The sequence below is a fragment of the Taurulus bubalis genome, assembly GCF_910589615.1.
Source record: "Taurulus bubalis genome assembly, chromosome: 12".
Classification (NCBI taxonomy): Eukaryota; Metazoa; Chordata; class Actinopteri; order Perciformes; family Cottidae; genus Taurulus; species Taurulus bubalis.
The window spans coordinates 21,955,131-21,967,042 of NC_136600.1; the positions used below are offsets into that span (position 1 = coordinate 21,955,131).

Consider the following 11,912-nt stretch of genomic DNA (forward strand, 5'->3'; position numbering starts at 1 on the left):
TGATGCAATTACCTTGCTAATGTTCTCATTACAAAGCTGACCCCACTCAACACTACTCCAGGAAATGTAACCCTATTTGTCATAGTATGATATGTGTGGGCAATATTTAATAGGGAGTTTGATAATAGGACACTAATGATTTTGACCTTCTGCTCTATCATCATAGCTTTGTTTTAGACTGCATGTCAGGCTTTTTGGAAACCCTTAGGATGTCAAGCAGTTTAAGTCATCCTGACCAGGTCTTTTGTTGTTTTTCGACAGACTGGGACTTTTATTATCTTTTGTTGCTTTTTTTAAAGAGAAAAACGTTGTCTGTAAGTGGAAAAGTAAGGGAAATTGCTTCCAGAACTTTTTGAACCTTTTGAAATGACTAATAAATGTTCTAATGTGTTTCCACTTTTGTAACTCAGTCTTTCCTTGTCTTTTCCCTTGATTATTTAGACCCAATCAGAAGCTGACAACCAACTCTTGACAACCAACAAAAGAGATGCAGAGAAGACCCTGGGAGAACTGTTAGAATGGCTGAGGCTGGACAGGAGCAAAACTGCTTTGTGCAGAGAGATGGTCCATGTTCACCTGCAGCCGTGCAGCTCCAGGCCAGCTTTTAATGATGCCTCATTTGGTTTTCTTGAATAACTCTTGGCCCACACTGAAAAAGGCCCTCTTTTGTGATTTACAACTCAGTCTGTCGATGTTCCCCGGCCTCTGACCTCTCTGCTGCCATGCGGTTGGCCCCATGAGGCTCCGAGAGCCCCTCCTTGTTTGACTGTGAGGCCTCCTCCCCACTCTATGGAGGCTGAGCACAGCCGTCCGGCTGATGGGGAGCGCTCTGGAAGGCAAGAGCAGCAGCACTTGACAACTGAATCCTCTCTAGGATCTTGTCCACCTCAGCAGCCCCAGCAACCTTCCAATCCTCGCCCTGTACACAGAGCCTTGGGTCGCCTGCAAAGCCGCCAACCCAAACGCTCTGACCTTCTGCTTCGGTTACAGCAGCAGCAAGCGGTATCATGGCAGCATTCGGACGGCCCAGGTCCCTCAGGAGGCAGCTTCTTCTCCCCAGCCTCCTCATCGACCACATCCCTCCCATCTACTTCCTCCACCCGGGTTGAGCATGGCCATGGGGTCCCATCTCAGTCCAGCCAAGAGGGCCAAGAAGTGGTCAGCTCACCCAGAAAAGGAGAGAAGAAACCCCAAAAACCAGGAAAATATGTGTGCACTTACTGTGGCCGTCCATGTGCCAAGCCAAGCGTTCTCCAGAAACATATTCGCTCCCATACAGGAGAAAGACCTTACCCATGTGTCCCCTGTGGCTTTTCTTTCAAGACCAAGAGCAACCTGTACAAGCACCGCAAGTCCCATGCCCATCGCATTAAAGCGGGCCTGGCATCCAGTCGTGATGAGCCCAGTTTGAGTGGACCAGAGGGTAGCGGCGTTGGAGAAGACCCTGAGGAACACACAGAGGGAGAAAGCACTGAGTCTGAAGAAGAGACGGGCCAACACAGAAAATCCTCTTCTAAGGAGATGTTGGGCCAGCAGAGGAAAGGTAGTAAGGAGCCGCTTGGAGGCTCAGAGGAGAGCCATAGGACTGGGGACTCCCAGGCTGTCAAGCAAAGGCTGGCACTGAGGCTAAGTGAAAGGAAACGTGGCCCGATGGCTTCCTCAGATGACCCTCCTTCCTCCCTCTCCACCTCATCTTCCTCTCAAGGCCCTGGCAGTAAAGGCAGCACAGAGTCTGGCTACTTCTCCGGGTCAGGCAGCACTGATCTGTCCCAAGTTAGCCCTCCGAGTGCCAGTGCCAAAACCTACGCAGAAATTATTCTCGGGAAATATGGAAGGCTGGGAGGGCAGCAGCGCGGTCCCCATCAGCAGCAGCCTCATTCTTTACTTTCCTCGTCCGCAGGAACGGAGGAGAAAAGCATTCCCTTCGCTGTACCCAAAACCCAAGTAATAGAACACATTACCAAGCTCATCACCATCAATGAAGCAGTAGTAGACACCAGTGAGATTGACAGTGTGAAGCCCAGACGCTCCTCTCTGTCCAGGAAGAGCAGTATGGAGTCACCAAAATTCACCTCCCCGAGAGATCCCTACACATTCGATCCCAAAGGAGAAGCCCCAGGCCCTAGTGGTGTGAAGCACCTCCTCAATCCTGAGGCGGATCCAGCAGGTAACCAGGAGCTGTCAGCAGTACCTCTGCTTCGAAGCCACTCAATGCCATCCTCCACCAGCCTAGGAGAGCCCTCCACTTCCGGCACCATGTCTCCCAGAGATTACCGCCTCTGCCAGTCATTTGATGAGCAGCAAGCGGTGGTAGCAGAGATGAGGGTTGGCCATGTCCAGCGTATGCTACGGCGCCAACCCGCCATAGAAGTTCCACTGGGAGCTGAGCTAATGCTGGAGGAGGCCGGCCCCACTTCCTCCTCAGCCAGTGGCGCTGAACAAGCCAGGCAGCCACAACAACAACAACAAAAACAGCAAAAGAGTCCGAGCCTGTTTGAATGTGAAGCATGCGGGGCCCACTTCCAGCACAGCGAGAGCTACGAGGCCCACAGAGGCGTATGCCCGGCACAGCAGACCCTGGAAAAAGAGAGCCGTGATGCAAGTGAGACATGTAGAGAGGATCGCCCCCAGATGATGATGCACTATAAGTTCAAAGCGCTGGCAATGGCCGTGAGAAAAAGGAGAAAAGAGGAAAGTCTGGAGGAGGATCCTCCCAGCCCTGGACCTGTCGCCATGTCAGGGAGCTCTGCAGACCTCATTCCTGTGCCCAGAAGACCAGAGCACAGCCACGCCCTCTCAGGTTTGTTCATTTTTCAAGTTCAAGTTTATCCACATCATTCTGTGTGAGAAATATATTTATTTCCTTTCATTTTTTTAATCTGAGAAACCTGAATAGCTAAGGAAAATATATAAATAACATGAATAACTGCATCTGCATCATTAATGTAAAGCAACGCAAAAAGCAATTAAAAAAAATCACATAATAATAATAATATAATATTGGCTTCTTCTTTATTAGGTGTTTCTTTACCGACTGAGCCACAACAGCAGCAGCAGGACAGGAAGGGTGTGTCTGTCATCCAACACACAAGCTCTTTTGAGAAGCAGGAGAGTGTATCCATGGAGAGCCAGGAAACAGAACTCAGAGAGAGTCAGCAAACACAACAACTCGAGCCAAAACCATCACCCTCTACATCTCGCCTCATCCGCCAACCAAACATCCAAGTGCCAGAGATCCTTGTGACTGAGGAGCCTGATGCTGACATGCCATCTGTCTCTCCGGCAGTGACGGCATCCTCATTCAAGGTACACGCTTATTCAAATTCAGCCTATGTGTGTTTGTGCATTTTACACAATTTGATTGCTTATTTATTTCCCTTCCCCTCATTTTACTCGTAATGTTAGATTAGTAAACTATTCTTTCTGTCCTAGGAGGCAGAGAGAGTGGAGGAGTTCCAATGGCCTCAGCGTAGCCAGACTCTGGCCCAGCTCCCTGCAGAGAAGCTGCCACCAAAGAAGAAGAGACTCCGCCTGGCGGAAGCAGCCCAGTCTTCTGGGGAGTCTAGCTTTGAGTCTGTGTCTGTGCCCCACAGCCCCAGTCAAGAGAGCAACATCTCCCACGCTTCGAGCCTCTCTGCTTCTATCGAGAACACAACCAGATCAGAGACTGCCATCCGGGCCTCCAGTAGCCAAAGCTCCCAGATGTTGATGGTGCCATCTGCTTCCCACCAACACCACCAAAGCCACAAGGAGATGAGGCGCTCCGCCTCTGAACAGACCACAGCCAGCCCCCAACAAACAGAGCAGGTCACAGAGACCAGAAGTAAATCATTTGACTACGGGTCTCTGACCCCTCAGCAATCTGTATCCTCCTGGAAAGAAAGGAGAAAGTGTCTCCTTGTGAAGCATGCTACCTTAGGGGAACCTGAGCAGGAGGAGAGCACCAGTCATCTGTCCAGAGCAGAGAGTCCAAAACCTGGGCCTTCCCGCTTCATCCATCCTCCTATCTACTCAACTGAGGCAAGCTCCCGGTTCAGCCTGGAAGCCACAGGGAAAGCCTTGCAGCTGATGCAGCCACAGATCTTCCCACCCTCTCAGGATGTGCTCCCTTTGCAGCAAGCATTTCCCCAAGGGGCGTCATCCCAGCTGCTCCCCGTCACCACAGCAATCTCTGAAGTGCTGTCCACCCAAATCATCCAAAGAACCTTCTTACATGCACAGACAGCCCCTCCACCTATACAGATACACCCGGGGCAGATCCACATGGTAGACCGGTTGGGTATGCCATTCCATCAGCTTCCTGCTATAGTTCCTTTCCAGTGCTCTTCCAGGGCGACAGCTAGTCAGGCTCTGTACTTGCCTTTTCCTCCAAGACTATCTGCACAAGTTCCTCCCACTACGGAGAGCTGCCCCTCCACCTCCTCCATGTCTTCTGCTCTTACACATCAATCCCTTGTAAGGATCTCTTACCAGCACTCACGGCCGGTCATCGCCACATGCCTGGCTCAGCTTACACCAGTGGTGTCCCTTGTGGTGCCGGTGCGCCTCCACACACATATACCTACCTATGCCAATGCCATGTATACCACCTTGTCCCAAATCCTGGCCTCCACCTGCTCACAGGAACCTATTTCTTGCACAGCCATGGTGATTATGGGCCAGGTGGAGCGGGACAAGTTGCAACGGTCCTACCTGAAGGTCCCGCCACCAGACTTAAAGAGCTTTTTCCCCCTTTCTCTGCCCACGGAGCTGGCCTCAGGATCTGGAGAGGGATACGGTCCACTGGGGGCTGGAGGAAGTAAGCGCATGCTTTCTCCTGCAGCCAGTCTGGAACTCAGCACAGAGGCCCAGCGTCACCAGAAAAGGGTAAAAGAGGAGGAGGAAGGGGGGGAAGATGAGGCTGGAGAGGAAGAGGAGGATGTCGAACGGAAGGTAAGACAGGAAGAAGAACTTAAAGCAGCTGGGAGAAAACTGGAAGAGAGTGAGAAGAAACAGCCAGATATGGGAGAGCTGACAACTGTGAAAGTGGAGGGGGAGCATGAGCAAGTACCAAGGAAACATGATAGGAAGGAAAAGAAGGAAGAGGAGGAGGCGGAGGAGGAGGAGGAGTCTCCTGAAAAGACAAGTAAAAAAAAGGAGGATGTGGCAGTTGTGGAAAAGGAGGCTGAAAGACCAGCCGCCTCTTCATACCCCAGCCTCCACACCTCCGTCTCCGTTAACTGGTGCTACCTGAACTACGTCAAACCCAACCCGTCGGCCCTGAGGGACCCCCGCAGCTCCGTTTATTCTACCTGGAGCGTCAGCGCCCACAACCCCAACTTGCCGGGCCTCACCACTAAGGTGGCGTTGTCTCTGCTGTGCTCCAAACAGAAGCACAGCTCAGAAACGTACACAACGGCAACGGCCCTGATCCCAGCCAAAGGCAAATTGGCCCCTGCCAGTACCGGGACCCCGCGGGTGTCAGAGGTAAACATAATCAAAATACACACTTATTGTATTTATAAGTCAATGTAGATCACTCTCTTGAAGAAACCTTAAACATCTGTAGAATCAGTTATGTCGTCTTTTTGAATCTGTTGGATTTACACACTGTAATGCATGACTGTGCGTAAAGGGCTGCTCCCCAAAGTCTGTTTAAAGGTCTTGGGGAGTTCAATGTTACGAGAGTGCAACGCAAACTAGGTGGGATACTCTTTTAAGAAAAAAACTGTTTTACTTTACATTTTTCTTGCGACATTTTATTTTAAGTTGTTTTGAATTTTTCTATGTGTGTCTTGAGTGTAGGTACATGCCACCCCAGCCAGCACCCTCACTAAAGTAAAGGATCAGCAACAACACGACAAGGAGGGGAATAAAGAGATCCGAGAAGAGGAAGAACCCTCCACCTCCAAACAGAGCGAGCCCTCTCGCGTTCGCATCTTTGAAGGCGGGTAAGAACTTCAAGGGCGAGACTGTTGAAATGCAAATCTTTTAATTCAAGATTCAAAACTCAGGAACAATTGCAGGGCCTCATTACACAAGTAACCGGTTCTTCTGTCACGAACCAACGCCTGATGACAACAGAACAGCGACCACTCTGAGACGAGTGCACAGAGAATTACAGTGACAGATGGGAGGTAGTGGAACCCGCGGGGACTTCATTTGTACCTGCAGCCAAGCTGGTTCCTTCTGTGTGTGTGTGTGTGTGTGTGTGTGTGTGTGTGTGTGTGTGTGTGTGTGTGTGTGTGTGTGTGTTTGTGCGTGTGCGTACGTGTGCGTTAATTGGAAAAAGGTTGTCTCCAACTTCACTTTGTGAGACTCATTAATACCAGTTTTTTTTTTTTTATGGTTGCATAAGTTGCCTAGAAGAAACAGAGGGAAAGTATGAAGCAATCTGCAAGCGATCAGTATCATAGTCATGATTATCGTGTTTGTGTTTGTTCTACTCTTGACTGCGTTCACATATTCACATATTTGTGCTGTCCATAAATGTGAGGAATGAGGGATCCCCCCCCCCAGGTGCAGCCTCTCTTCTTTCACAGGTTTACTGTGTTACAGTAAGAGATCTAAGTTTCTCCAGATCTGTTAACATCGAGGCAATAGTATAAATAGATAAGAACAAAAGAACAAAAGGGAGAGCAGTAGAAGGATAGAGTAGTGGACCGAGGTCAAATATTCCCAATTAACAACATTTTAGAGCACTCTGTTTTCCTTTTGATGACAACAGACATGTTTGAGAGATATTAGGTCGGAGATATCAGAGATTTTTTAGGTGTGCGTGTGCAATGCATGTGTGTGTGTGTGCATGCAACACTTGCACATCTAAGGCCTGTGTTTTGTGCTAATGTGCACACAGATTGATTGGAGGACTAGTCTGCTTAACAGTAGATAAGGCATTAATTACCAGTCTTTATCATTTGCAACCACACATTACACACATTCATCTTCATCCGTTAACAGCCTACAGCTTCCCCCCCTTCTTCGCGTCCTCTGTTTCCATCACACCAAGCCCACCTCCTTCTGTTCATGCTGCCAGTGTCACTCTGGCAGCTCTTCGCGTTTTACTTACCTATGTATTATTCTCTCTTCATTCCCTTCCAACATCCTCTCTGTCCTCTCTGTGTACCTGCACCTCTTAATACTTGCTATGCTTTCTCTGTGCATGCAAATAAACACAGCCCACCCCTCTCAACATAGCAAAATATGTTGCACTCTAAATCTGTTAGGACTCATTATCCCAATCTTCCTTTTTTTTTTTTTTCACCCTTTGAAATCATGACTGTGTCACTCATTTTATCCTGCAGAACAAGCAATGAATATGCATTGTGCTTCTTTGTTTATCTTCGGATCCCATTTCAGAGATCCCTTGAACACAAGGTGGGCAGGGGTCTCTAGAGTTTTCGTGTCACACGGCTAAAGAAACAAATGGATCTCGGCACCTCGATAACACGTCTCAGCAATTAAGCGAGAAACGCTGCTTCTTCTCGGTTGCAGCACAACTCTGTGGAATATCAGCTTTAATCCCTTTTATTGAGCACTAGCTGAACCGTGTCTCTCTGGATTCTATTAAAACAGAATGCAGATTAATTTGCATGCTGTAAGTGGTTAACATTGCAGATTTGTCATGACACTTTAAACACAGTGGTGAAATGGGAATATCCATTCCTGTGAGCAGAGTTTACAGTCTGTGTATAAAGGATTAGTTATGCCAAACTCCTTTCTGGCACAAAAAGGGATTTCCGTATGTTTCAGTACCTGTAGTATAGCCTACTTTTATTCAGCGGCCTTATCAGTCAATCACACGCTGGCTGAAAGCGATATTCTCTCCTCCAATCTGCCATGGCGGCCGTAAAGTTCAGCCGCAGATTGCCGGTTGAGTTTACCGAGAGACGTGCCGCTTATTTAACGCTCGATGTGTGAAGTGCGAGTTCTGCCTTGTTTTTCCTGAGATGTGGGCGGATATTTTTAGCAGCGGCAAGAAATACATGCCAGTAAACAGTCGCCAGATCCTGAATGAACACAACATAATGCCACTGTGAGGGACTATTTTACAGTCGCGTATCAGTTTGTTATGCTTTGCCGTTGCTGGTTCTGTTATACAACAGGGAACATTCACACACAGCCCTGCTTCTTGCATATCCTGTAATTAAACACAGCCAACACACATGGGATGTTTACAATTCATAATGGATTGTACATCTCTTCCAGAGTAGTGAGAAGCAGATGGAGTTTTTTTTATAGGCGACAATTCATTCAGTTGTCCACTGTGTCCACAAGTAGCCTCTTTGGTAAACATCAAAATTGCATATAAACAATGTTTTTATAGACCAAACCTAAATGTGTTGATTTATAAATATAGTGTCTATTCCAGGTTGTTGACCATGGCCAGGCTTCCCTTCCCTGTGTTTTTGCTGCTGCTGTTGTTGGCAAGGCCGCGCGGTCGCAGCAGAGAAGCTGCTATTCTCTGTGTGCCCAGGGTGTTGTGGAGGGAATCAGTGCTGCTGGGGTTTGGTGGGGCTTCCCCAACCCGCCTCCATAAAGAAAGCCCTGTTTCCCAGCTTCCCGTGTGTGTGTGTGTGTGTGTGCACATGTATGGTTTTCCCACATCCACATTTGTCCTTATTATTCAAGCTGCACTAATCAATATTTTTCAACAATGAGTCAAATGAGGAAATGTGAACGAGGTCACTTGTAGTGACAAAGCCACAGAGGCTCATTGCCCAATTCTGCAGTTTGCCTCGGCTCTAATCGGCCTTGCTTTTGCTTTTTCAGTGTTTTTCCGGGGAAAAGCTCTGTAATACCACTGTATGCTACAGGCTCCAACCAGAAAAGCAAAGTTAGACTAACATTTGGCCAGAAGCAAGACTCCAAAATGAATCTTAATGCTGCTCCATAACTGTAAATATTTGCTCGCCATAACAACTTAACAAGGTGAAAATATGTCCTTGCTGTGTTTGCAGCTTGTTCCGTTGCCCTCAAGTGATCAAAAGTACATTAATGCAGCTTTAAATGCAATTCAATTTAATTAGATATACATTTCACTAGAGGTGGTCAATGAACAAGCTCGTCATTTGTGCATTCAGCTCCCAAATTCTAGGTGGTTTGTATATAATGCATATGAAAGCAACCATAATTTGTGATTTGTGTGGTGACCACATCTCTTATCTTTCTGTTTTATTTCTTAGGTATAGGTCCAATGAAGAGTATGTTTATGTGAGAGGTCGCGGCCGGGGCAAGTACATATGCGGAGAGTGTGGCATCCGCTGCAAGAAGCCGAGCATGCTGAAAAAGCACATCCGCACGCACACCGATGTCCGTCCGTACATTTGCAAACACTGCAACTTTGCCTTCAAAACCAAAGGTAAGCAGACAATTTACTCCTTTCCTCTGTGTTATCGCCTTCCACTGTATTTTGTCTCTGTCGTTGCAATGTCCTCATTTAACCGGCCTTGTGTTAGTAATTTTAAATTGCTTCTCTTGTTCCTTCCTAGGGAACCTTACTAAACACATGAAGTCAAAGGCTCATGGGAAAAAATGCCAGGCAATGGGAGTATCTGAGTCATCACTGGATGAGCCAGAGAGCGAGGACGCAGGTACTTAAGAGGGGATGGGGAAGCATCTCACATATTTCCTATCCGCCGTAGAGAAATATTGGTACACAGCTGGATGAACTTCTGCCTCTGCTCAGCACCGACAGCTTATGCAACACCGTGTTCTATTCTCCTCCCTTTGGCCTTCCATAAGAAATATGAAAAAGTAGACGATAAATGAATGAATATGAACAGTCTTGATGTGGTTGCTGCTCTCTGGCGAGTATACCTTGTTAGCAAGGATGCGTTGCTGGCGTATGACAACACATATTGCCAACACTTATGTCTGCCTCAAAGCCTCATGATCTCGTCCCTAACCCTCGACTACGCCACCCTTTGCTGACAGTCTACCCTCATCACAGCCAAGGATGCGCCATTTAAAGCGTCTTTCTATTCACAAGGCTGTTGAGACAGTTTGTGAATAGAGGCATGGTTCTATTCAATTCAAATATTTCCGTCCTTTGTCTATTTATAACATGAGTTTGATGGGTGGTGGGTGAGGAAAAGATACAGTAACGCTGTCATGTCCTTTTGTCATGACTGTACATTTGGTAGAGGAGTTTCTAAGTGTCCATACAACATGGATGTAAATGGATCTCTATTGTTTTTTTCCTGCACAAACAGCAGGAAGTGATGAACGCGTGTGTGGCTCAGAGGACCAGGAGGAACATCAGTTTTCTGACGTGGAGGATTCTGAGGACGAGGATGACGACGACGACGACGAGGAAGAGGAAGAGGAGCTTGACGATCCGTCGTCCTGTTCGTCGGACGCCCACCCATCGACAGGAGGGCATTCCAGCTGCGGTCGGCGCTCTCAGCAGGGCACCCCGGACCCGGAGCCCCCGGGACAAGAGCTCTCCCCGAGGGGGGTTTGGCTCAACAGACGAGCCGCATCCCCCGGCAGCAGGAGGGCGCTGTTCTCCAGGCGGGGATGGAAGGCGTCGCCGAGGGCCTTCTCCCCCGGCAGTGAGAGCTGTTCCCCCAGCCGCAGCCTCTCTCCTCGTCTGGAGCTGTCCTCGCCCATCCACACCCTCTCCCCCAGGACAGAGCTGTCCTCGCCCAGCCGACACGTCTCGCCCTCCCCCGAGAGAGGACCATCTCCCATCAGACCCCTCTCTCCTCTTTGTCCCATTTTGCCCAGCTGCTACCGGTCATCCCAGGCTCGGACCCTCCCCTCTCCACTCGGGTTACCACACAGGACCCCTGGATACCTGCCATGGGAGAACCCTGGTACAAGGGGTAGTCATGTCAAACCGGTGAGTTTTTTGTATTAGTCTGCACAAACATGTGCATATAAATGTATACTGAGCAACAGCAAGCACAATGTATTTCCTCTGCACTTTCTACCCTGTGTACTCACAGAGCAAGTCAAAGCAATGTAATGACAAAGTCTTTGCTCCCTCTACAGGTGAAAAGGGGTACAGCAGCAGAGGGGCCAATATTGACAGAAGCCGGTTTGTTTCCACCTGCTTTCCGTCTTTCCATTTGTGAGGGTTATCCGGGCCACCATACAGCAGACAACATCTTCAGCCATCTTCCCATGCACTCCCAACAAACCAAGGTCCCCTATCTGATGATTCCCATCGGAGGGATCCAGATGGTGCAGGCCAGTCGGAGGTCCCACCCTACCACTCCAACATCTCCCCCCATGGAAGGGCCATCACTGTCCAGATTTGAATCATACTGGGGCGGGACCCCCAGAACTCAAGGGCTTAGGACTCCTGGAGATCATTGGTCAGAGGACCAGACAGCAGGAACCAGCCAGTCAGGGCGGTGTGTTCTCAGCACAGCACTAATATGTTCCAAACAGGATTTGGAGACCACGGACTCAAAGCAATATGGCAGCTCGCATAGCTCCGCCCACGCCCGCAGGCCTGCTGCTGAGACCCCCAAACACTGCGTCAGAGACAGTTCAAGAGCTACTCTCAGCCTAGCAGGCCCCGTAGCCTCGCATGTCATTGGACAGCAGCCGGAGGGGGATCTGGTGGGGGGAGGAGCTAAAGGAGACCGAACAGACCAGAGCACTTAAAGGTGTCTGCACCTTGATGCACAATGCATCCCATTTTGCTTTATTGGTTGCTATACTAGCCTCTTTTTTTTTAATTGCTTAATTTTTTATACAGTTTTCAATACTATTGTTAACTTAAATGTTTGTTCTTTGGCAATATTCAGGTTTGTTATAAAAAAATGCACTTTTTTTCTTTGTGAAATAATGTCTCTGTGTGTGTGTATATATATATATATATATATATATATATATATATATATATATATATATATATATATATATATATATATATATATATATATATATATATATAATGTATATTGATACTGGTAATC

General features: G+C 48.2%; 1 protein-coding gene across 1 annotated transcript; it reads left to right on the plus strand.

The window, feature by feature from the left end:
• Positions 1-789: 789 nt before the first annotated feature.
• Positions 790-11,688, plus strand: hivep3b (HIVEP zinc finger 3b; the record flags this gene model as incomplete). The annotated part of the gene is made up of 8 exons (XM_079227826.1): positions 790-2,800; positions 3,020-3,306; positions 3,433-5,466; positions 5,785-5,930; positions 9,165-9,340; positions 9,471-9,572; positions 10,194-10,825; positions 10,978-11,688. 8 exons carry the CDS (start codon positions 790-792, stop codon positions 11,596-11,598), a joined length of 6,009 nt encoding a protein of 2,002 aa, XP_079083952.1. The 3' UTR covers positions 11,599-11,688.
• Between the last annotated feature and the right edge of the window lie 224 nt (positions 11,689-11,912).